The sequence below is a fragment of the Ceratotherium simum genome, chromosome 34, assembly GCF_057802395.1.
Source record: "Ceratotherium simum simum isolate JZ-2026a chromosome 34, ASM5780239v1, whole genome shotgun sequence".
Classification (NCBI taxonomy): Eukaryota; Metazoa; Chordata; class Mammalia; order Perissodactyla; family Rhinocerotidae; genus Ceratotherium; species Ceratotherium simum.
The window spans coordinates 14,955,476-14,982,803 of NC_141933.1; the positions used below are offsets into that span (position 1 = coordinate 14,955,476).

The window sequence follows — 27,328 nt, forward strand, 5'->3', positions numbered from 1 at the left end:
CATAGAAAACTATTAAATCTTTAATGTTACTGTAATGCTATGCATTTGTAGTGAAAAATAGTTTAAAAAAATCTTGATGTCCTACTTGCAAACAAAAAAGAAAGAAAAATTAGAAAATTATAAAAGAATTGAATTTCCATTTATTATGAAAGTTGGTACTTGAAGAAAATTGGGTTTACAAGTGCTTGAGGAAGAGAAAGAAGACATTTATAGTGATTCTGGGAGGAGATCATGTTGCTACTTTTCAGTGCTTTGGAGGTTGAGAGTGGTGATTTTCTTTATGTCCTATAACACTTGGAAAATATGACTTTCACTCTCCAGGTACTCTTGCATTTGCAGACATGAGATAAGAAATATTGGAGGCTCAAAGATAAACTGAGGAACTTAGAAGGAGAGAAATTTTCCTAAAATGATCTGAAAATTTTGAAAGAAGGGAAAGTAGAAGGGTAGAAAGTTATAAGAGATATAAGAAAACGTGTGAGTTGGGCAGAGTGAGATTTCCAGAGCTTCTAGCAAAGGAGGAAACATGGGAAATGAGGAGTGTGACACAGAACACAGTCTCTGTGAGGAAAAGAAAGGAAGTGGTGGGGTGGGGGTGGGGTCTGTCACTCAGTTAATCTCCTTATACAAACTGCTTATCCTGGAGTGTCTCTTAGTTTGGATTGTCCTAGAAGTAGACCCTGAGACTAGGATTTGTGCACAATAGTCTATTCAGGAGGGGATCTCTGGATGTACAGGTAGGAGAGTACGGAAGTGAGATAGCAAAGGAAGCAGGCCAATTCAATGTGCATTGATGAACAGGTTACTGCTGTGGGAAGTTGGAGATCAACATGCTTGAGAACCTTTGAGATTTGTTATAGAACACATGGATGTCAACCAATCCCCCCATCCCACCTCTACCTCCTCTGACTTGCCCTGTATGCAAGCTGGACATGCTCCTGTGGCCAAAGAAAGCCCTTAGTCTAAGTCACAGTTGCTTGAAAGCATCAGTGTGCTTTTGGGAAGCATCAGCATGCACCCAGCAGTGAGTGTCAACAGTTGTGGGGGGGAGAGGACTTACAGCATCTGTTGGGGAAAGTTATGAAGGGGTAAGCATATCAGAACAAATTCATTGGAAAGGTCTTCAAATCACTGATCACCACAATACTTTGACTGTATGGTAAGCCATTTGTTTGCAAAGCTCTAAAATACTCCCAGCTCTTGGAGGATTAATGCATTTCATCCAGTGTAGTAATGGTTGAGGGGATTGAGGGAGGATGAGAGTGGGCAAGGATTATTATTTCCATTTTACTTATGGAAATGGGATCAATTACATGAATAGACCAAGATCACCCAATTTTAGTGATAACACTAGAACCAGAACCAAAGTTTGCTTAGTCCTTGCATGGGACACTTTCTCTTATGCTCTACATCAACAATGTAAAGCACATCTCAGAAATATGGCCCACGAAGTGAATTTTCAAGCAGCAAGTGAGGGTACTAGGGCAGGAAAGTGATCCATTGTTGTAAGTCTATGTTGTTTTTGGGTAGAGTGGCAAGAAAGTAGCCTAGGCACCAGACAAACCAAAGTTCAAATGTTGATTCTACCACTTAAAAACTGTGTAAACCTTGGTTAAGCCACCTTATCTTCTCCAAACTTCAGTTTCATAATGTGCTAAATGTGGGTAATAATACCTCCTGTGTGGGGATTAACCAAGATAATAAGTGAGAAAGGGCTTTGTAAACTGCCAAGAACCATACATAAAAGGCATTAACAAAATAGACCAAGAGATACGTGAAGAAGTCAACGTAGCTTCCATCTCTAGCATTTCCATGGAGACTGTGAAACTGTCGCAGGCTTTTAGTTGTTTTTGTCTGATTTTAGAAATCTTTTTTAAGGCTCAGGATGAAAGCTGATGGAATTGAAAATGCTGGAAGATTAGGAAAAGAGCTTGAGTTTGAGCTCATAATCTTCCTTTGCAGCAACACATTGACAAAGTAATGCTCAAGAATGGATGATTTCCATGGCACAGGAAATCCATCCAGTTGGCTGCTTCCCATAGATAAGAAACAGCTAACCTAGGTTAAGGAAGCAGAGCCATGGGAAAAAAGTTTAGGAACCTTCCAATGCCGTGATTTTCACTGCCTGTGAATGGCCTGACCATAATTCGAGGGAAATTCCCAGGCAAATCCTTGTCATCATCATTATTTGTATTAGTTTGCTAGGGCTGCCACAACAAAATACCACAGACTGGGTGGCTGAAACAACAGAAATTTATTTTCTCACAGTTCTAGAGGTTGGAAGTGCAAGATTAAGATATCAACATATTTGGTTTCTCCTGAGGCCTCTCTCGTTGGCTTGCAGATGGCTGCCTTCTCTGTGTCCTCATGTGGACTTCTGTGCGTGTGCGTCCCCAGTGTCTCTTTCTCTTCTTTTCAGGACACCAGTCCTATTGGATTAGAGCCCCACCCTTATGACCTCATTTAACCATAATTACCTCTTTAAAGGCCCTATCTCCAAAAACAGACACACTGGGGATTAAAGCTTCAACATATGAGTTTCGTGGGGACACAATTCAGTCTATAACATTACTTAAAAGAATGCAGTGGCAAAGATAAAACTCCACATGCTTTCTGATCACCAGCTAGATGGTGTCACTCTGTTAGCTAATTCCAAACTCACCAACAGGCAAATTTTGGTCTTTTTTTTTTTTTTTTTTAAGTAGACACTTTTTTCTATCCACAGGCAATAAAATCCCAGAGCTACTGTTAGCCATGTAAATACAGACACTGCTAAATATTTAGTATTATTAAGCCTGTGTGACTCAAACATGGTTTTGAGGCCAGCAACCTCAGTGTCTGCCTTCCTGTCTGTCTGGATGAGGGTCTGATCTTGTTGAGTATGCAATGCCACCATCTCTGTCTTCATTTCCAGCAGCTTCCTTTTGGTCAAAGAATATAATTCTTTTACTCTGCTCTTTTCTAGATTGAAGTCTAATTTTGTATCTGTTTGGACATCGATCACTTTATCCATCACTTGTTATTTTAACTGTTGTGGTTCAAGTTTATTTTCTCGTTTTCTGCTCTGAGGGATGAAAATTTACTCTTGTCCAAAACATATCCTTTTTTACATTAGCAATCTGAGATATTATTTGCTGAAGAGTGATATCTTGCGGCATGGTGACCATGGTGACCATATCTTTGTAGACGATATTCATGTTGGCCTCCATGATCTTGACCAATGCAGATGCAATGATTTCTGCTTGTTGAGTAGTAAACCCACTTTCTTTGAGTAAACACACTATGGCATGGGTGTATGGTTATTTGGGACTGATGTATTTCAGTTTCAGTTGAAAGGTGGGCAAGACTTTATGATGTGGGTCTTGATTTAAAGCGTGAGTTTCCATGCCAGCTATACTGCTTTCTAGTTCTGTTACTTTGTGCAGTATCATTTGATTTTTGATCATTTGTTCATTAACTCAGTGAACACAAACATCTCTTTTAGATGTTTTGTGGAAAAAAGAGGTGCATTAGAAGGGTGGCTTTAAGGACAATCAGAGTTGAGAAGTATTTTTTGAATGATTGTGTGCTGAGAGGAAGAAGGTCATAGAGATGGAGATATTGGAGACTTCAGATGAAGATTTAGATGAAGAAGATTTAAGATGGTAACTTGATCAAGTGGGTTCTAAAGGAGACAGATGAGATGGAAGCAAGAGCCCATAGGAGAGTGTTATCCTTAGGAATAAAGATGGTCCATCTTCTATGTTTATATATGCAAATGTGCTGTAATACAGCTGATGGATGCTGGTTTCTTTTCCAAAGGTGGGAGGCAGATATATTTCAAGGCACCAATTTAAACTGTTCCTTTTTATTTTTCGTTAACAAATAAACCCTCAGGGTTTACAAACCTACAAATAGATAATTTTCCATTTTTGTTCCTAATGAGAAGCATACAGTGCTTTTTTTAAACTATCACATCTGGTGATCTGAATGCTAGTTTGGTGAGTTAAGGACAAATAAATTTCCCTTAAGTGAGCTCCTCAAGTGACATCTCTGTGCCTAGTCCAATTTACTAAATAGAGAATCAGATGGTATTTGCATAATTGGTAGGCCCATACTGTCTGCAGGCACTATCTTTTGGTTCCAAGAGAAAGCCCAAGATGAGTAAGACACAGTCTCTGCCCTCAAGGAGCTGACAGTCTTGGTAGAGTCACACATTCATTCCTAATATGAGCTTGTCCATATAGGATGGTTTCTTCTCTGGCAACAGAGCTCAGGGTAGTGAAAGACATAGAGATGTAGGGCTGGGAGAAGTGAATGTATTAGGTTCTGGGAAAGGAAAAAAAGGAGACAAATAATATACAGAACTAAATACTGCAAGGTAATTTGAAAAAGTGTTATTAATAGGACACATGTATTTTTCATAACCTCAGAGAAAAACTTCACAGTGGATTTGGCTTTAATTTAAGCTCCAAGTGAAAGAGATAAAAGAAAGACATAAAACCGGGGCATTCCAACCCAGAGGAAAAGCATGAAGTAAGGCAAAGGGCAAAAATATGCATGATGTGATAGGTGGAGAAAAGATCTCGTTTATTTAGGATCTACCACCTGTCAAACACCGTGCTAGGCACTTTTGAGTGTGTGTGTGGGTAGAAAGTGGAATACTTGGTGGTATAAAGAGAAATAAAACTGGAAAGGTTGACTGGGGCTAGTTTGCTTCAAATGTCAGCCTGGAGAAGCTGCACATTATCCTGTAGGCAACAAGCAAGTCATCATGGTTTTGAACACGATGGATTGAAGAGAGAATGGGAGGTGGTGGGAGGTGTGACCATGCATGAGCTGAGGTTCCAAGCTTCCTGTGCATGTCCCGTTGTCAAGATTTTACTTACAAAACACAGATTCAAAGATGAAATTGTCAATAATTTGAAGATGGTATCTTCAGAGCACTGTAAGGGCATGAACTATATATATATATATATATAATATAAGGGAACCAAGTATAGAAACTTTCTGAACACAGGATCCTGTGTGACTGTGCTGGATGCATATATGTGAACCTGGCTCTGGAGTGACCTTTAGGAACATTGTTTCAATAGAATGGGAATAGAAATAGTTGAGGCTAGAGTGCAGAGGACTGAGGGCAGAATGGGAGGTGATGTAGACTACTATTGATAATTTTGATGGTAAAAGGAAGGATACTGGTATAGCACGAGGGTATATTAGGGTGGGAGAAAGCCTTTTGAGAGTTTAGGGGAAGAGGTGGGTACTTAAGCATGTTTGTGAATAAATGGGGTAAGAGTGAGCAAGGGAGGGTATAAAAGACAGGCAGTAATTGCATAGTAAGATCTCACACAAGTAAGCAGAGATAGGGTCAACAGCAGAGATGGAGGGGGCAGCCTGGGAAAAGAAGAGGGAAGTTCTGAGATAAGAAGACAGAAGAGGAAGCAATGGATTTAAATGGAGAGGCTGAGGTGGAGTAAACATTGGATGGCCCCAATTTTAGTGAAGGAGATGATGTCATCCGTAGAGAATGCAGATACGTGAGTGCAGAGGCTGAGGCACGAACGGAAGCTCAGGAAATTCTGGGGAAATTGACAGATAGGAATATGTCAGGAGCTTAGAGCCATGGGTTTCAATTATTCTGTTAATCAGTTGAGTGGCTTTAGGCATATCACTTCACCTCTATGAATCTATTTATTCCTTGATAAAATTAAACATTTACAAAATAACACATATTTGTACAGTACTTAGTATTCTAAGTACTTTACACCTGTTAATTAATTCTCACAACAACCCCATCAGGAGAAAGAGAGGAATGGAGAGGCTAAGTGACTTGTAGGAGCCTTCCAGGCACTAGAGGATAGAGCTGGGATTTGAACCTATGCATCTGGCTCTGGGGACTATACTTGTCACCTCTGGGCTATGGTGTCTTGTGTACCTTAACACCTAGTAATTTCTTAGATCTTAAAAAGTGCCGACATCTGATGTGGGCATGAAATTAACTTTTTAGACAGACTAGTAGCTTCTTGATTCTTCTTGTAAGTCCAAAACATCTTTCCTATATGAACTTATTGGTCAGTGCCACAGAGGAAAACAAACTCTCATTTTTCCCAGCCATCACCACCGGGAATGGCTCATCACAGGAAAGGCTTGAAATGGCCGCAAGGTGGCAGCATTAACTCAAAGATGGACAGAAACTGCTATCTAGCTTTGAACTAACCCCAAAGTCAGGACTGGCCCTTTTCTTACCTTTTATTTTTCTAAAACCCCGAGGTATAACTATTTGAAGGTAAAGTCACTATTTGATCTTGTGAGGAGACCAACAGTGAAGGAGCCAGAGAAGTCAAAGTGGAAGTATTCTCCCAGGAATTAAGAGCCTTTGGGAGAGAAAAGAAAGAAGACATATTCAGTGCCGTGAGGAACTGATGAGGCTCAAAGAGATTAATAATTGATCTAAGTTATCCATTCAGTAAGCAGCACATTTCAGATCTCTCACTCACCAAAACCAGGACCATCCCACTTTACCATGTTAATAGTCTTCATTTTAAGCTGTTTAATTTTTTAGAATATTAAACACTGTTAGAGGAAAGTACTATGTTATTTGATCAAGCCAGAGGTTTTGGCTAGATTGAGTCAGTTGTGAGGATGTTGAACCTCCAGGTGAGGTTCTCGCTTGTTTCATCTCTCCTTCCCCCCCTTCCGTTTTTCTTCTTATTCTTTTCCTCTTTTCTCTCCTTCCTGTTCTTTCTTCACCTCTTTCCCTTTTCTCCTTTCTACTTTTTCCTTGGTTGTTGTGTTGATCACGTAAAGTGATGAAAAGGAAATCCAGTCTTTGAAGTTGGATGCATGGATCAGGAGATTAGATGCTACAAAATTCCAAGAGTGGTGCAGAAACATCCTGGGCCTCATATCACCTAGCTTGCCACCTACTTGGCCCCTTCTCGTTTCTTCTTTCATCAAATATATCTTAATCTATTCCAACAGCAAATTTTTCCATGAAAATCTTTTCATGGAAGAAAGAAAAATAGGTAAACAAGTTTTGCTTTTGTAACTGACTTTACTAGAACTCTATGTTTCATTTGTGAAACCCTATGAGAAACAGGCCCCTTTTCTAGATTCTGAGAGCATCCCTTGTCTTCTACATCCAGAAGGAGCAGTAGAGCACAGTGTAACAGTATAGAGACCTTGAGTCAGACAGATTTGAGCATCTCCTTATTGTCTGGATCTAGAAGTTGTTCCAGGCTTGTCTAGTATATTTCTTGCTCTCGTGCTAGAATCAGTTTTTTCTCCAAGGAGCCCTTGTTCCTTTTATTTGAGAATATTATTAGAAACCAAGATCTGGGAGTGAGGTATATTCTGCAGTTTTCAAATCTGTAAAACCGGAAAGATAATATGTTTCTCATAGAGTTCTGTGAACATCGAGTGAAATAACAGACACATAGTACTTAACAAGAACCTGTAACATAGGACGCATCCAATATATGATAATTCAGTAGGGGTTGAAATAGAATCCTTTGCTTCCTGTAAGCTCCAGTTAAAGGTCATTTAAAACCAAGTTGATTGGAAAAAAAATTCCTGAAAGTGTTTTGATCCACAAAGCTTCTTAGTACTTGGGGTTCTTTGGTCAGAGCTGAGTTTAGGCAAAGTGGAGATTCTGATGAAGTTTATCGTCTGTATTTGGCATTTTAAAATTTGTCTCCATTTAGTCTTAAAAGAGCCAAATCTCTATACTCACCGAAAGTCTTCCGTGGGCTAAGTGAGGATGGTTGGACCCTCCAGCTCCTTTGAAGGCACTTTTGATGGAACTTGATCATAGATAATCTTAGCCTGTGCTTGAAGAATTGCTCCCCCCACCCCCCGGGCCTTTAAGGCTCTTCCATATCAGAATAATGTTTCATTCCCTCAGAAAAGTGGTGTTTTGAGTGCTTGTTTGCATGTCGCTGAGCCCTGGATTGGGGTAGGGTCCTTAGGGAACGTCCCTGCAGAGAGTCCCAAATCTACATAGATGCCAGGCCATCCCAGCCCATCACGCAGTTTGGTATGACTCACTCAGGCTCTGAAACAAATAGCAATGGCAGCTGAACTGCCTTTACACTTTTACCACACAGCCTCAGGAAATCTTTTAGTATTTGAAATCTGAGGTCCTCAGAGACTAAACAGCTTTTCTTTTCTTTTTCAGACTTCAAAAAGTCTGGTAGTTGAAGGCAGTTCTGAATGGAGATCTCATAATGCCGGAGGAAGTAGGTATGTTTTCCATGCCCTTTTTTAAAGCGGTAATCCTCACACTGTGGGAAGAAATAATGGATTTGTCTAGGAGAAAGGGATAAAAAGTGACTCAATTCCATTTTTTTCCCCAATGTCCTCTGCCATATCTCATGAGAAATTGAGACAGAGAGAGCCTCCCGTAGGTAATTTTAGGTCACCATTTCTTAAACAGCCACTGACATAGTCATTGCTAAATAGAATGCTGCTGCCAACTGGTGTTAATAAAATCAAGGAACCAAGTTCATATGATTGACCCACAGTTTAATAACAAGACAAATAAATTAGTGTGTATTGAGCACCCACCACAGACCACACAGTAGCTGGATTTTCCCATATTTTATCTTACTTAATCTTCTATTGATAGAGGGAAATTGACTTGCCTATAATGCCACAGCTAGCAAGCATTAATCTATTATTCTAACTCAACTGTTGAGCTTCTAGCCCATTAATTCAAGTATTTAACAAATATTTAAGAGTCTACTATGTGCCTGGCACTAGTCTAGGCGGTGAGTAACGATTCACAAAAAACAGTGACAGATCTTGTCTCTTTCTTCATGGAATTTAATAGTTGTCTGTTGAAAGTCTACTTTGGAACTCTCCAAATAGGATGTGATGGCTGGCGGTGATTGTTCAAATCCCTTTAGAAACAATTTTGATGCAACTTTTATTTCCAGACAATCTTGGTGGTTTAGACTCCTCTTTCTCTCTTTAGAACAATAATAATCCCTAATATTTTAATGTTTTGCAGTTTTCAACACACTTTCTCATTTGTGAAATATTAAATAAAGCAGTCTTCCACATACTATCTTTAAATATTTAAAAAGTGTCTTTATTCTTTCAAGGCTCCTTCTGATATTTATTTTAGGCCCATGTAGAAAAGCTTGGTCATTGCAAGACTTGGGTGGGAGGCAACACAGCAGCAGCAGCAGCAGGATTTGGATTCAGGCCTTGCAACCCTTCAAGGGTGGTGCCGGGCAAAAGAAGCCCTTCCTCTCTCTGCACTGACTCCAGATTTCTCTTTGCTGTTCTGGATCCAGGCACATTCATTAACAGTGACTGCAATGCATAATGGAAAGTGTTGTCCATCAGGAAAACGTAGAAAGTGCCTTGAATGTTGTTTGCTAATGTATGAAGATGGCAGTCTGGGGTAATTCAATATAGGAGTGTGTGACGACTGTTAGAAATCAGACCTACAGCTTAGAAGACTATAATCAGGTGGTCAGTATTAACCAAGGAAATTGATCAAACAAGCATTTGAGAAGGTGTTTTGGAAAAGAATTCAGAATCCACACGAAATCAGCTGCCTTTCATTCTTGGAGTTTTTCCAGGTTGTTCATCCTACCTTGTGTTGGGGAAGAGGTTGGTTTGAGATAGGAGGGTGCACATCTCTTTAGTCAAAGGGCCACAGCACTTGGCAAGCAGTTTTTTCTTCCTGGACTCCCCACCAGCAATGAGCAGCAATATTTGGCTGGAGCTCTAGACCTTGAATCAGCCACTTTATCTCACCAAGTTTCAGTTTCTTCATGTATATATCTATACACGAATATAGGTATATAACATATATATGTATGTTCTAATATATATTATATAATATATCTAACTCATTGAATTGTTGTGATTAAATGAAGACGTGAATGCAGTAGAGTTTTATGAACTCCAAAACAATGGTCTCCAACTGGGGGCAATGTTGTCCCCCACTCCCAGGGATGTTTGAGGCATTTGCAATGTCTGGAGGCATTGTTGGTGTCACAACTGGGGAAGGGGGTGTGTTACTGGCATCCAGTGGGTAGAGGCCAGGGATACCGCTAAACATCCTACAATGCATAGGACAGCCTCCTCACCCCCACGGCAAAGAACTGTCCAGCCCATAATATCAATAATGCTGAGTTTGAGAAATCCCGCTCTGGAGTATTGTATAGATTTTGCAATTAAGTATTTGTGTGACCTTGAGGGGCACCACATACCTCAGTTTCCTAATATGTAAGATCAGGAAACTGCCTACTATAGATTACAGAATACTCTGTCTGCTAAATTAGAGAGTACACACACTTGCCAAAAGTCAAAAGAAAGAAAAATGAAAAGAACTGGATAAATGTAATGGGAAGTGCTGCTGGTTGGGAAGTTAATTGGTACATTCCTGATTGGAAATCTAGCAATAAGTGAAAAAGTGAAAAAATCCAGGGATTTATCCTAAAGAAAAAAAGAAACTTGAGAAGACACCTACAAGGGTATTATTCACTGGAGCACTATTTATAAAGGTGAAAAATTGGAAATGTGGAGTATCATCGTGGTTCCTGTCTAATAGTGTTTCACAAGCTGGTTGAGCCAGTTCTTGTGATACCAACCACAACGCATGTGTGTGATGGTGATCCAAACAGGACAGGCTGGGCTGCCCCCTTCTTTTTGTGGTATAAAAAAGGCTCCTTACCAATGTGATCACTGTAGTTGCTTTCCAAGGTGAGCCAAAGTCAAGCAGAGCTGAAGCAATTTTCTCCTTCTAGGCCCTTGTTTCTCTCTCTCCTTTCTCCGTCCGCACCTTTTCTCTCTTCCCTTGGCTGAGCCTGTTCTCACCCAATCTACTTCAAGGGACAGGAAAAGCCCCTAAAAACCTCAGAGTAAGGAAAAACAATAGGAGAGAGCCACAGAGCACTAGAATTAGAACACAAGCCTTTCTCCAGGCCTGCCTGTCCCCAATCTCTGTTACTTCTGAATGTTTTTCATACTGCAAGTCTAAGCTAATATATCTGCAGGAAACATGGACCCAGAGGAACAAGAGAACAATAAGCTGTTTGTTGTGGGGTTAGGTAGCATGAAAAAATACTTAAACACTTTGCTATTGATGTTCTGTTCAAGTCACTTAATATTTATTTATGTGTGTAAGAGGCCACGGAATACTAGGTGGGCCAGAGGGGATGAAGACAGTGTCCCAAGGGGCTTAGAGCTAGTTAAGGAGCTGGGTGTTTGCCCAAATAATTGTGTGAATCAACCGAGACTCAAGTGCTTTGCAGAGAAGAGAGGACTTAATTGTAACCAGGATCAATAACAAAGACTTCTGGTAAGAGGTGGAGATATATATATCTCCATGTAAGTATATAAATATAAATTTCTATTGAATCACTGTTGAAGGATAAACTCATAAAGACATTAAAAGTTGTAGTTAAGAGCTCTGGATTTAATATCAGACAGACTAGGGTTTTAATTCCACTTCCAATACTTAATAGTTATGTGACTTTGGGCAATAGTTATTTTATTGTTGTTATTATTATTTTATAATAATAGCTCTCCAGTCCTAGCTAAAAGCTGCTAGGTTTTAGGAGCAGATAGTAGCCAGGAAAAGGAGACCAAGTAGGAGACATACTGTCAACTGGAAATAATTTAAATAAGAAAGCAAAATGCTCTATTTGCATGTCTTATATCATAGAGCATTGTTTATAAAGGCAAAAAATTGGAAATGAAGGAGTGGGGTATTATCTTATATAGAGTTTCTCCTTGTATAAAATGAGGAAAATAATGGGATCAATCCCAAAGAGTTGGTGTGAAGATTAAATGAGCTAACTACAAGTAAAGCCCTTGGAGCAGTGCCTGGCATATAGTAAGCTATTATTATGATTTCTATGATTAATACCATATAATCATATGTGCATAGAAAATGTCAGGAAATCTCCATAGAGGCTATATTCTTGGAAGTAGAATAAGAAGACAAGAAATGAGGGATTTCTACTTTTTATTTCATACTGTTCTCTTTTCGATTTTTAAAAATTAAATAAATAAAATCTTAAAAACGGTGCTATCAGACACATCATATTTTTTTTTTTCCTGGGGAAGATTAGCCCTGAGCTAACATCCATGCCAATCTTCCTCTGTTTTATGTGTGGGTAGCTGCCACAGCATGGCTGATGAGTAGTGTAGGTCCATGCCCAGGATCTAAACCCACAAACCCAGGTCACCAAAGTGGAGCACGCCGAACTCAACCAGAAGGCCACGGGGCTGTCCCCATCATAATTTTTTATATGATGTAAACAGAATAATTCAAGCTCTGAGTGTATAGACTTTGGATTCAGAAATATAAAGGTGTGCATTTTGATTCTGACCCCTACTAATTAGGTTATTTTGGTTAACATTAAGCTCCTTGAGATTTAACTTTCTCATCTGAGAAATGGGCATAATAGCACCTATCTCACAGGATTAAATGCTATAATATAATGGAGGGGTATAGCATGTGCCTTAAACATAGTACATTCTTCATATATATTAATTTTCTATGTTTATATCATCCCATCATTCATCTTATACTTTCATCTGAGTGTCATTGATTCCTCTTCTTTAATCCTCAGGGTACATTCAAGTTGACCTTAATGGAGAATAACACAGAAATGATAGAGTTCATCCTCATGGGATTAACAGATGATCCCCATCTTCAGGTTCCTCTCTTCCTGGTATTTTTGTTTATCTACCTCATCACTCTGATTGAGAATGGGGGGATGATGGTGATCATCTACTCAGACTTTCACCTCCACACTCCAATGTACTTCTTCCTCAGTAACCTTTCCTTTGTAGATCTGGGTTACTCCTTAGCCATAGTTTCTAAAATGGTGGCAGTGCAGTCAGGGAGCAAAGTCATCTCCTACAATAGATGTGCCGCTCAGTTCTTCTTTGTGGGTTCTGACACTGTCGAGTACTACCTCCTGGCCTCCATGGCCTATGACCCCCATGCAGCAGTATATAGGCCTCTTCATTACAGCACCACCATGACAGCAGGTGTGTGTGCCCTCCTGACTATTGGCTCCTACGTCTGTGGCTTCCTCAATGCTTCTGTCCACACAGCAGACGCCTTTAGACTCTACTTCTGTGGTTCTAATGAGATTAATCATTTTTTCTGCGACATGCCTCCACTCCTGGCTCTCTCATGCTCCAATACATGCATCAGCAAGTTGGTTGTCTACTTTGCCGTGAGTTTCAATGTCTTTTTCACCCTCCTTGTAATCCTCATCTCCTACCTCTTCATATACATTGTCATTCAAAGGATGCGTTCTGCTGAAGGACGGAAGAAAGCCTTCTCCACTTGTGTGTCCCATCTCACTGCAGTGTCCATCTTCTACGGCCCGATCATCTTCATGTACTTACACCCCAGCTCCAGCCAGTCCATGGACACAGACAAAATAGCCTCTGTATTTTACTCTGTGGTGATTCCTATGCTAAATCCTTTGATCTACAGCCTTAGGAACAAAGAAGTGAAAAACACTGTCTGGAAAATACTCAACAAACTTTACCCCTATTCTTTAAGTGTGAATAGGATGTAGGCAGATAACTAAGGGGTAAACCTTCCCTCAGACCTAGATGCCGTCATGACTTCTGAAGTTTGGCAGATTTCATTTCTTTCTTCTCCAAGAATAGTGGTTACTTCTGCTATTAGGAGAAATCATAAAAAGCAGCACTTTGAACTGTCTCACTGAGGAAGATAATCTTATATTTAGTGAACAACACCATGAGATGTTTAAACCTTTCGTGCATTCATTTCTTGACATGGTTTAAAGCAGAAGATCAAATCGTAAACTGAATGCCCTGAATTTGCCCTTTCCTATTTTTATTTGGAAGAAATTTCCATTCACTATTAAAATATGGTATAAGAAACACATCTCCATTGAATAATATTTGTCAACTGGAATGCACAGCATCATGCTTTTCATTTCTTTGGTCCATGGATTTGAAAGTTAAAATTTCTAATGCTGACAGAGGATGCTTCAATATTTTTAATGATGTCTCAAAGAAGGTTGTGATTTGAAGGACAAGACACTGGACCAAGACTCAGGTGACCCTGTATTAAATTCTTCCAACCTCCTGTGCTTCTGTGCCCACCCATAGTCCCACGGTCACTCATTGGTTGTGCACTTTTGTATTTTCCATCTCCTTCTATTAAAGTGTTGAGACAACTTTGCTAGAAAACAATTAGTGTGTTGTGTATGTAAGTTTCCATAGATGAATTGTTTAAACTTTAACCTGAATAAACATATCTTTCTCTAGAGAGCTCTCACTCTGTTCTATACTTTTGGCCTTTGTCTAACATAATTACCAAAACTTGCAGAAGGTTTGGAAAAAGAAAGCATTTTTTTCCCCAAGAACTATGAAAGAGGATATTTGTCTTCCGAATTAAATGCTTTCACTTCTTAACACCCTTAAGTTTGGTGAAACTATTATGAATACACATAATAGCTTTCTGTGCCCTCTTTGCTTCTGTTTTTTCAATAATTCAGTTCACCTCTTGGATCCCTGTTGCTTTCTGAGGTTCTGTAATTAGATACTGCAAGAATAAGAAAGCCTGTGGAAATTTACTTCTTAAGATGGGAATGACACGATGACGCACAGCGCAAATCCACCTTCAAGTCTGGTTTCATGTGCTAGATGGTGTGAGCAAATGTGTGTGTGTGGGAAAGGAGTGGCGATTAATTTTACTTCTCACGTTATAAACTCTCGATGATGTTTATAGCTACAATTAGTCTGTCACCACCTATTTCATGATGTCAAGATCTCAAAAAAAAAAAAGTATTTTTATTTTAAAATGTGAAAACAAGAAATCTTGGTGGGCTAAATCAGGGAGCTTAGAAGGTCAAATTAGTTTTGAGATTATCAAACTCTTTTATGTACAAGGCAGCCTCTGTCTGAGGAGGGTTGATCATGGGTCTTATGGAGAGAGGAGCAAAGTGGGAGTTTTGGAACATGAGGCCCACCTATAGGGAAAGCTTTTTCTGGCACAAGGCCATCATCACCTAAAGGGATCAGGAGCTTCTCATGCATCAAAGGCCTTGACAACCTAGACTTGCATCATCTATCCTCCTCCTATCCCCTTTAGCAGTGAGACCTATCCAGCAACACACATAGAAGAATGGCCTTTAAAGGCCAGGATCCACTTCACATAGGAGTCATTCTCAGTGACTTACAGAAGTTGCAGAGCTCAAGGGTGCCCAGATTTGGAAATGAGTCTAGGAAACAGCTATCCAAGCATTGAGTACATTCCAGTCTGAGCTGCTGCTGCTTCTTCTTTTTTTTTTGTGAGGAAGATCGGCCCTGAGCTAACATCTGCCAATCCTCCTCTTTTTGCTGAGGAAGACTGGCCCTGGGCTAACATCTGTGCCCGTCTTCCTCTACTTTATATGGGCCGCCGCCACAGCATGGCTCAACAAGTGGTGCGTAGGTGTGCCCCCGGGATCCTAACCAGCGAACCCCGGGGCCGCTGCAGCAGAGCGCGTGCACTTAACCCCTTGCGCCACTGGGCTGGCCCCTTTTTCTTTTTATTGTAGTAACATTGGTTTATAACATTGTATAAATTTAAGGTGTACATCATTATACTTCTATTTCTGCATAGATTACATCATGTTCACCACCCAAATACTAATAACAACTAATCACCACACACATGTGCCGAATTAGCCCCTTCACCCTTCTCCATCCCCCTTCCCCTCTGGTAACCACCAATCCAATCTCTGTCCCTATGTGTTTGTTTATTGTTGTTATTATCTACTACTTAATGAAGGAAATCATACAGTATTTGACCTTCTCCCTCTGACTTATTTCACTTTGCATAATACCCTCAATGTCCATCCATGTTGTCACAAATGGCTGGATTTCATCGTTTCTTATGGCTGAGTAGTATTCCATTGTGTATATATACCACATCTTCTTTATCCATTCGTCCCTTGATGGGTGCTTAGGTTGCTTCCAAGTCTTGGCTATTGTGACTTATGCTGAGATGAACACAGGGGTGCATGTATCTTTACACATTGGTGTTTTCATTTTCTTTGGATAAATACCCAGCAATGGAATAGCTAGATCGTACAGTAGTTCTATTCTTAATTTTTTGAGGAATCTCCATATTCTTTTCCATAGTGGCTGCACCAGTTTGCACTCCCACCAGCAGTGTATGAAAGTTCCCTTCTCTCCACATCCTCTCCAAGACTTGTTTCCTGTCTTGTTAATTATGGCCATTCTGACGGGCGTGAGGTGATATCTCATTGTAGTTTTGATTTGCATTTCCCTGATAGTTAATGATGTTGAACATCTTTTCCTGTGCCTGTTGGCCATCTGTATATCTTCTTTGGACAAATATCTGTTCAGGTCTTTTGCCCATTTTTTAATTGGGTTATTAGTTTTTTTGTTGTTGAGGTGTATGAGTTCTTTACATATTTTGGAGATTAACCCCTTATCAGATGTATGGTTTGCAAATATCTTCTCCCAGTTGTTAGGTTGTCTTTTCGTTTTGTTGATGGTTTCCTTTGTTGTGCAGAAGCTTTTTAGTTTGTTATAGTCCCATTTGTTTATTTTTTTATTGTTTCTCTTGCCTGGTCAGACGCGGTGGTGCTTGAAAATATGTTGCTAAGACTGATGTCGAAGAGCATACTGCCTATGTTTTCTTTTAGAAGTTTCGTAGTTTCAGGTCTTACATTCAAGTCTTTAATCCATTTTGAGTTAATTTTTGTGTATGGTGTAAGATAATAGTCTGCTTTCATTTTTTTGCATGTGGCTGTCCAGTTCAACCAACACCATTTGTTGAAGAGACTTTCTTTTCTCCATTGTATGTTCTTGGCTGCTTTGTCAAAAATTAGCTGTCCATAGATGTGTGGGTTTATTTCTGGGCTCTCGATTCCATTCCATTTGTCTGTGTGTCTGTTTTTGTGCCAGCACCATGCTGTTTTGGTTACTATAGCTTTGTAGTATGTTTTAAAATCAGGGAGTGTGATACCTCCAGCTTTCATCTTTTTTCTCAGGATTCCTTTGGCTATTCGGGGTCTTTTGTTGTTCCATACAAATTTTAGGATTCTGAAAAATGTTGTTGGAACTTTGATAGGGATTGCATTGAATCTATAGATTGCTCTAGGAAGTATGGACATCTTAACTATGTTAACTCTTCCAATCCAAGAGCACGGAATATCTTTTCCTACTTGATCAATATAATTTTCTTTTCCTCTTCGTCCTGCTCTTCCTTTTCTACTTCCTCTTTTTCCTTCTCCCTCTGCTATTTTCCCTTCTCCCCCTTCTCTTTTTCTTCCTTTTCTTCTTAATCTTTTTCTATCCTCAGCCCAAGTCAGAACTTTCCTCACCACTAAGCCATTAGGTGCCTATGAAAAATTAAAGTCTGTAGTTTGTAATCATAACTGTTGCAGTACATAGTAAGGTGCATTTCTGGGTCTGTTTCTTTCTGCCTCTACACCCCAGTTTAGGCAGAAAAGTATGTGGATCTTCTAAGAGTTAAAGGCCTAATGTCAACATATTTCTATTTTCTGTTGAAGTCATCTCAAACTAGTGTTACAGTTAACTGCAAATGAGTATAAAAGTGTACTAGTTCTAGTATCCAGAGCTGCATAAAAATCCTTACTCTTCTTATCAGTCGTGTGACCTCAAGAAAGTCGTTTAATCTTTTTGAACCCAACATACAGGATAAACTGTGAAGATAACATGAAATAAAGTATGTGAACATGTTCTTCATAATGAATGCCTATTTGATACAGCTGAGATTCCTGGAATAACTCTCACTTATCTGTCCTTGTACTTCCCACCATGGCCTCCTGAGCTCCCTCACTCTCTCCACCCCATCCAAGTCCAAGCCTTTATTTCCATTCATTGTTTAACTTCCTGTCCTCAAATCTCCCAGTTCTACAGCAGATACAGTTCAAACTGACGTTATATAAGTATTCGTTTACAGAAGCTACTCAGAAGGAGACATCTTGTCTCTAGCAAGACATCAATTTACAGAATACATATTACTGTGGGGAGCTTTTCACTTCTACTTGGGAAATCTGTCAAATGGAGACTAAATGCCCATTTGGTTATTAACAACACCCACCATCTCCCTGCAGGAATGGTCTGACGAATGGGAGACACTGTAAGGCCTGTAGCTCAAGATAGTTCAATAAAGGCACAGGAAAACTTATTTCCTGAAATGTCCAAAAATAGGATGTGAAAACACATAAATCAGGACAATTATTTATATCAAGATAGATTATCCTTTTGAAAAAGGAGTCATGATTGAATTATTCAAAATAGGAGGCTCCCTTTATGCATTAGATGATGTGTTTAGCTTTATGTATAGGGAAAGGTAAATTAAAATATTAAGAGTCCTTGACAACTGAAGCTAGAATTACAGAATCATAGACTCTTTAGCCCTCAAAGAGCCTTTAAAAATAATCTAAACCAACTCTTTCATTTTAAAATTGAAAACCCCTATTCTCATGGTTGAACTTGCTTAAACTCACAGAGAACCCAGCGTTACTTGACTCTGACTCTCATTTATCCTTTACGTTCTATAAAGTTCTTGATGCATCAAAAGACATTTTTGCATTTTTACTTTCATTTGTTCATCATGAGACAGATTTTTGTGCTTCAATTTTGCAGTTGAGGAAGCCAAAGCTTTGAGATGTTAGCTTATCTCCCTCTGGTTAACAAGAGGAGCCAAGATTTGAACCTAAGTCTTGCCTTCCCTGCCCAATTCTCTGGGAAAAGAAAAGTAACCTTATATTTTAGTAAATTTCAATAGAGGACTTACTTGATGTATAAATCATTTACAGACGGTTTTTCCTGATAAGTCCCTGAAACGTTGGAAATGTGCTCTGGAGAATACAAACAAATATAAGACTGTAAGATGTAATTCCTACTTCAACAAAGCAAATCCCCCAGCATGTATAGTGACTGATGTAACGCACTTTGAGATTAATGACTCAGTGTTCAATAACTTTGCAGAAATATTTTTTATGCTCTACAGAACATGAATGGATCAGGGAACATTTGTTCTCAGTCTTGATGGTTAGAGTTGGTTCTTTGAACGCTGTAACCCACAGAGATAACCCACAGAGAAACAGCCAATGTTTACCAAACACAAGCTGCGAGAAAGTCACAGTGTGAGATCTGTGATGGAACCAGGCGATTTACAACATTGTTCTTGTTTCAGGAACAGCTTGCAAACAGTGCAGTGGAATAAGGCATACAATTCTAGATAAATGACTGTTCAAGGCATTTATGGTCACTGACAAATGAGTAGTATAGAAAATAATAATTAGAACTCTTCAGAGATGAGAAAAAATCCCGTGGACAAGAAAAGCTCTCTGGAGGAGGTAGAACTTGCGTCAGGCTCTGAAGGGGCATTGTAGAAAGAGCCCATAATTCCAAGATAGGAGACTTAGCTTCCAGTCAAAACTCTACCACTATCCAGCTGTGAGAATGGCAAAGCCATTTCTCTCTGAACCAATTTCCTTATCATCAAAGTGGAGATAATAGCACCAGCCACACCTTCCTCAAGGGTGATGTGAGGGTCCAATGTGAGGTTGTAATGGGCAGGAAAGCATTTTTAAAATTGTTACCCTCTTTCTAACAATAGTATTGCTGCTGGTAATTATATTATATGCAGAGCTGAATGAGGAGTTTCTGACCAACAGGGACACATCTGTACCCAGGTATGGAGATGGATTGCACATGGCAGGAGCTTCTAAGAAAAGTAAACCACTCAGATTAGAAGTAAGTGAACCACCAACTCCTCAGCCCATTACTTCTACAGGTAATTTGGGCTTGTTCCCAACAAACTGGATGAAAAGCCTGGACCTATGAGAGCAATTGTGTTCCTACAGAGAAATCACACTTATAGAGAAACTTCTACAGGATCCCACCACTCAGCTATCCAGATCCAAGCCAAGAATCCTACCTCCTGTTTATGACATAGGATTTCTCAGTTGTTGGTCTGTGTAGGGGGATAAGATATATGTAGCATATTTAACCAGCAAAAAGTTAGTGTATACACACATGTGTGATATATATGTATATATAATTATAATGTTTTTTGAAAACTTTCTACAAATAAACGAGAAAAAGACAGACGACCCAATAGAAAAACACAAAATTAAATTATCCAGTCTATTGTTGATGTTAATTTGGCTTATCTCTAGTTTGGGGGAAATGATGAACAATGCTGAGGTGGATGTTTTGGTCATGTATCTCAGTACACATATGCATTCAGTTCTCTTGGGTATGTATATCTGAAGGTGAAACAGCTTAAGCATAGGTTATATACATTTTCAACTTTACTAAATAATATGACAATATTTTCCAAAGTGGTTGTACCAATTTATACTCCCATCAACATTGTATGAGTTCCCACTGCCAACACTTGGTATTACTGGGCTTTTAAATTATGCCAATTTGGAGAGAGGTTAGTGTTTTTTATTGTTGTCTTAATTTGCATTTCCTTGATTACTGATGAAATGAAACACACTTTTTGTGTTCTTTTCATCTTTCAGCCACTTTTCTTTCAGCCATTTTTGTCTTTCAGCCATTTATTGTTGTATAAAAATAAAGCAAACCACAAATGGAGACAAACAGAATGTATGGGAACAGATATACGGAGGCATCTGCTCTATTCCTGACTTGGATGGTGGATATATTTGTGTTTGCTTTGTAACTATTATTAAACTCAACCTATGTGTTTTATGCACTTTTGTAGTGTGTGCATATATATACATATATATATATCAGAGTAAAAAATATATATCACATTAAAATGTTTAAAAAAGATAAATCAAACATAGCTCCTATATTCAGAGTTTATACAAATTTCTATGTACATTTCTATATAAGATGTATTTCACAATACAAATGTTAAAAAAAAGATATATTCAACAGCACTCCTATATTTAAGAAGTTTATAGTATAAACTAAAGTAAAGAAAGCACCTACGTATAAGGAACTTTAATTCTCTGCAGAAAATGATAGAAATCAACAGGAGACACATATAAAATGCTATGGTAGAATAGAGAAAGGATAGATCCCATGAAGTGGGGGGAGTTGAAGAAGATAACTTTTGTTCAGGACAAGACAGATACAGTGAAAGGGGAAAGAAGATTTGCAGATGTATTCGGTAAACAGTGTTCTCTTTGGAGTGTAATATTCATGAAGAGAAATAATGGAAAATAAGTTTGGAATGCTATAACTTGGCACCCAGCTTGTTGGATATTCTCTTTTAGTTTGAAATTTTCAAATTTAAACTACAGATTCAAGCTCCACTAAGGAAAGTCTGGATATCATGCAGATGTCAGAGCTAAAGGCAGAATCCCAGCTACTGTAGGAGAACATGTAGAGAAGTTTTGCTTATGAACCTATGTTAAAGCAAAACATTTGTTTGTTTCAGGCAAATTATTCATAATTTTATGTGTGAGCACAAATCTACCTAAAAAGTTATTTCAGCACCTATTGTAGCAGACATCGGTCATATTTTGATGTATCCAGAATCCATTTTCCTTCTTAAAAACATTCTGACTTCCTTGGATAAAGATCTCAAAATTGTTTGATAATGATCAAAATTGGGTTGATGGGAGAAGAATTCTCTGTGCCCACCGGAGTCTACAGAAGCCGAGAGGAGGAGAGCCCTTTCTTCCCTGCCCCCTTAGACAAATCTCTATGGAGAAATGCATAGAGGTACATAGAGGGGCAGGCATGAGTCCTTAGCTCAGCCGATAATAAGTCCTCAGTTTCCCAAATTTGAATCAAGTGATGCAAGGAAAGCATGAAGGCTTAGAACTCATTTGCCCCAGTGGTGGGATTCTGGTTGGGCTGTTCCAGACAGGAGATGGCTTCTTTGCTGCTAGCTTCTATTCCTTAGCCCTCTGGAATGCCCTTGGTTCCTGCATTTTGCCTAGTTTCCCTTTGATTCTGTGAACCTCTTGATATCCTTTCAATTATCTCCTTTTTTTTTTCCTTACTTTAGCCTGAGTTAGTGTCTGTAATAAAACATAACTGATATCTCTAGCATGTAAGAGACACTCCTGCAGGGACTGTATAGTGAACAAGAGACAAGTCCTCAGCCTCAAGAAATTAAAAGATAGAGTAGAAATATAAAACGTTGAAAGAATAGGGGAAAAAAAAATCCTAAATAATACAAGAGAAGTCCATAAGCATTTCAACTAGCATTTCAGTAGGAAAATGAGTAATGCAGAGAAAGTATTGTCACAAAATTTAACTTCAGAAAATGAAGTAATTACCAAGCCATACATTTTGTAATCATTTTTCCTTGCTAACAATGCTGATAAAGATCTGGAGTTACTAGTACCTAGAGAAGAAAGAGACCTAAGTACTATTTTTGTTCCACTGTTGCATGTTACAGACAAGGCAGTTGAAGCCTGGGGAGGGGAAGTGGCATCTGCAAGTCTCACATCCAGGAAGTGACTGAGACAGGTCTTTAACCACTGCAGACAACTGCATACACCACAGTTGCCCTGGCTGGTGGCCACGACCATTTCATTCTTGTGAGAACCCACTTAGTTTGCTTCTCCCTGGGTGTTTCTGATAGAGTCACCTTTTGTCCTTGTAAACACAGTCCTGGTTCTCTCCCTAGATAATGGTCACTTTATACCTGAGTGATGTGTGGGCCTGGCTACAGCTGGAGAGAAAGTCATATCCAGGAGCCAAGTTAATTGCAGCAACCTCTTCTCTTTAGGTCCCTACTTAGCTACTCTTCACGTTTCCTCTCTTCAAATCCAAGCATCTCTTATGTCAATAATAGTGTCTCCTGTAGTAGATGTCATGATGAGCTTCCTGGACCTCATAGCTGAACTCTCTCTAGAAATTGTCTTCAGCTGAAGGGAGCCACCTCACCCAAGGTTACAGGCTCTCCCCCAGGTAACCTGCATCCAAGAATTTTCAGTGAGGGATATGAAGGCCTGGCCCCCTTATCTTATCTCCCTGAGACAGCTCCTGAGGGCCATCCCAGCTCCAGAGTTACTGAAGGATTGGCTAAGCCTTTTGATGCGACTGCATCACAGCCCAACTTCTCACTCTGTCTGATCTTGCTACCATCTCTCCCCCACAGGTGCTGTTCCCAAGAGCTCCTCGTGAGCCACCTGAACACAAATCTCAGCCTTGGAGCTCATTTCCCAGTAAATATGACCACAGAGCTCCCCTCACCCACTCTCAATTCTATGAGAACTCCTGATGGCCAAATAATACGTTTTACCTATTTTAGGATTGTGATTTGTGTTGCTAACTATCTCAGAGATAAAATCCTAAATCTCCAGACTTGTTTTCTGAAGTAAGCAGAAAATAATAGCCCTGAGGTCAGTGCACACAACATTCACATTTCCTAAAAATGAAAGAGACTTAGAGACCACCTGCTCCCTTCCCCAAATATTTCCTGAGAGTTTCCTATGTGCTAGGAACTCTACTGGGCATTGTCATTTTTGTTTCTCACAACTACTTTGTTAATGTTTAATTTATTATCCTAGTTTTATAGTTGATAAAACCAAGGCTCAGAGATTACTGATGGTCAAATAGCTAGAGAAGTGTCGCCGTATTCCACTAAATGGTAAGCAGTTTGAGAACAGGCAGTCTGTCATCTTCACCTTTGTATCCTTTGCACCTACTTTTGTACCTGGCACATAGCAGGTGTTCAATGATTCTTACTGAATGGGTGACTGATTGCACATTCAAGGAAAGGGAATTATAATTTTATTGAGCACCTTTATCATGCCAGATATGTATTCTATATTTTAATGTACATTGTCTCTTTACAATTCACAGCTAATCTGTAGGGGTAAATTGAATTTCCCATTTTACAGATGGTGAAACTGAGGCTCAGATTCACAGGTGCTAAGTGGTTGAACTGGGATTCTAATCCACTCTGTTTTTTGGCTCTACAGGCCTTCTATTGTATCTTGACCTTCGTAGCATCTCCCATTTCTCAAATGAAGAAACTGAGGCACGAAAACTTTAAGTGGCTCTACTTTAGTCATCTTACTAGAGAGTGGCAGCGCTGAGGCTAGACCCCTGATTTTTATCTCCCACTCCACAACACCACCTAGATCTCCTGATCAGCATGCTCAGAATCCACTGGACTCTGGCTGCCTTTTCCAAGCATGGTCGATGGAATGGCATTCTCACTTAGATCACAAAACTCCTCAACAAGTATAAAACTGAAAATGTAGGCCACCTGCCCATGTGATTGTATTTCATAACGCAGAGCTAAAAATAGCTCTTAGCTTGGTTGGCCTGTTTATAACATATTAAAAGCTCATATTCAAATTCACTCGCCTCTTGGATTAGTGTCAAGATTATAGCTTTGTAGGTTTCTTTCTCTCCCCTTCTCTATCTCACCCAGCAGGGAGTGGATTATGCTTGTCCAAGTTATTTTCCCCACGAATTGCTGAGTGCTTATTTTCAAAGATGAATCTCATGACCTTATTCTCTTTGCTCTACCTGCAGAATTCATTTTGGAAGGCAGAAGAGAGAAGTGGTTAAGAGAGCAGACTTTAGAGCCAGATAGGGTTTATGACTGTGTATTCTTGGGTAAGGCATGAAACGTGTCAGTTTCCTTATCAGTGAAATGGCAATGAATAATGCCTACTTCCTGGGACTGTTGTGAGAATTAAACAAAATAATTCTTGACCAGAGTTTAGCTCAATTCCCCACACACAGAGAGAGTGCTCAAACAGGATAACTGAAAAAAAAAATCAACAAAACAAAAAATCACCACTACCTAGCATGACCAACTTGTCCCGGTTTGCCTGGAACTGTCTGGATTTAGCACTGAAAATCCCAAGTCCCAGAAAACCTTTCAGGCCTAGGCAAATTGGAACAATTGGTTACTCTATTCCCCATCAATGAAACCAACAAAAGGTTCTGAGTTACTCATTTATTCATGAAATATTTATTGATAACTAATCCAATCCAGACATTTTGATGGTATTTGAAAGGTAGACATGACAAAAATGAGTCCTCATGGAATGCTCAAGCTAATGAGAGAGAATCATGAAAATGAGCTAATTATATATGGCTCTCCTGAAGGTTGGCTCGAAATGTTCAAAGAGTATAACTCTGAAATGTGTTGTTCCCAGGGGGACACTTTGTACGAATTTCACGGACTATGAAGTGACACCTCTGTCTAATGGGGAATTTTTCTCCTAAGCACTAATACTATGGGGAATGAGTAGGTTTACATAGGAAAAAGCATTTCTATGAGCAAGTTAAACAGCTTTGTTTACTGCAGGACTTCTCAGTGTCTTTAATAGGCTAAAGAGCATTTGACTCTCTAGAATGGGGGTGTTTTAAGTATTATTTCCAAACTTAAAATATTTTGATAACACAGAATTACTTTTAGGACTTATGGAATGATACCAACATTCCTCAGAGCTTTGACAGAAAGAAAATCTAGGTGGTATCTGGAATTAAATATAGAAAGCTCAGACTAGGCAGAAAGGCATCAAATCCCAGCTCCTCATAAACAGAGCAGCCACGCTTCAGTCATAACAGCCTGAGCTATAGTTCTTAACCTTTTTTGGGTTCATGAACCTCCTTTCAGAATTTGAAGGACACATAAATACACAGAGGATCAAAAACTCCAATCAAGAGGCTTGAACTTTGTAGAGCAAACTGGAGAGAAGCTGTGTCTCCTTAGAAATTGAAAAATCTTGTTCTTTAAGAGAATTTTTAGCTTTCATATCAGCAGAAATGGAGGAAAAAACAAAAAACCCTACAAAGACTGAAATAAGATCTGACACAAGAAAGAAATACTAAAGTGTGGACTAGTGTAAAGAATAGTGTGGAATGCACAAAAGCAGTACTTAGACAAAATAATAGTCATCACTTTGATGTATTATTGAGTGCTAGCCACCACATGCATTACTTTATTTAATCAGGAGGTAGTTTATTATGGTAGTTTAGGCTGTGGCTTCTGAAATCAGACATCCCAGTTTTCAATATGGTTTTTAGCATTTACTGGTGGTGCAACTCTGGGGAAATTACTAAAATCTCTCTTAGTCTTAGAATTCCCATCTATAAAGAGACAATCATAGTTGCATCTTTTTCTTAAGGCTTGTAGAGGTTACATGACATAATTCTTGCAGCCTACTTCCTAGCTTATAGTAAATCTCAGTAAATATTAGCTATTATTATTAATATTATTATTAGATGGGTATTATCATTATCATCTATATTTCAAAGAAGAAGTAACTGAGGACGAGTGATCTGTAGCAGATTAATCCTATCAACCACACTCGCCTCAGAGATAACCATAATTCATTAGTGAGGAGGAACTGGAAAGCAGTGTCATATTTCAGCCTTATTTTTTTCTCAGAAGAAATATTTAAATAAAACAAAGTAATGTGCTTAACTCCTTCTAATTTATTTTTATCTGAATCACCACTTATGTGAATCCTATTTATATCTTTGTGAATCACATATTTATCTATATGAATCATATTCAGACTTGTGTGGGTTCTCTCCTTGGGTCAGATGTGCCTTAAGTGTATCTCTACACTTTGGGGACACTCGGAGTTGTTCTTAAGAAGAGTTATATAAGCTTAGGATACTCTCTTCTTATTTAAGAGGCATTCTTTTATTTCTGGGACCTGATGCTAAAGTCATTCCTCACAGGCTTAAGCTTCCTCTGATCTCTCCTCTGTTCAGTCTACATGGCAGAAGCAAAAAAGAGAGAGTAAGTGAGAGAAGAGAGAGAGAGAAAGAAAGAGAGAGAGAGAAAGGTAGAGGGGAGCCACTGAAATATAAACATTTTTTGACTATTTTTCAAGTTGAAAGTGAATATCTTTCTTTTCCTTTTTTTTTTTTAATGTGGTAAGAACACTTAACATGAGAAATATCCTAATACAAATTTTTAAGTGCATGATACTTTAACTGTTAATTATAGGCACTATGTTGTACAGCAGATCACTAGAATTATTCATCTTATATAACTGAAGCTTTATACCCATTACACAACAACTCTCCAATTCCACCCCCCCGCCCAGCCCCTGGCAGCCACCATTCTGCTCACTGTTTCTATGAGTTTGACTATTTTAGGTACCTTATATAGGTAGAGTCATGCAGTATTTGTCCTGTGACTGGCTTATTTCATTTAGTATAACGTCCTCCATGTTGTCTCATATGGCAGGATTTAGTTCTTTTTTAAGGTTGAATAATATTCCGTTGTATGTATATACCACATTTTCTTTATCCATTCATCTGTTGATGGACATTTGGGCTGTTTCCATATCTAGACTATTGTGAATAATGTGGCAATGAACAGCAGAGTGCAGATATCTCTTTGAGATCCTAGTTCCAATTC

The 27,328-nt window shown here is 39.0% G+C and overlaps 1 protein-coding gene and 1 pseudogene across 1 annotated transcript; one reads left to right on the forward strand and one right to left on the reverse strand.

The window, feature by feature from the left end:
- Nucleotides 1-2,617: 2,617 nt before the first annotated feature.
- Nucleotides 2,618-3,290, reverse strand: LOC101403522 (mitochondrial calcium uniporter regulator 1 pseudogene; annotated as a pseudogene).
- Nucleotides 3,291-12,596: 9,306 nt separating this feature from the next.
- Nucleotides 12,597-13,544, forward strand: OR5B21 (olfactory receptor family 5 subfamily B member 21). Its single transcript, XM_004437755.2, has one exon. The coding sequence runs from the start codon at nt 12,600-12,602 to the stop codon at nt 13,542-13,544; it is 945 nt and encodes a 314-aa protein (XP_004437812.2). The 5' UTR covers nt 12,597-12,599.
- Nucleotides 13,545-27,328: the final 13,784 nt, after the last annotated feature.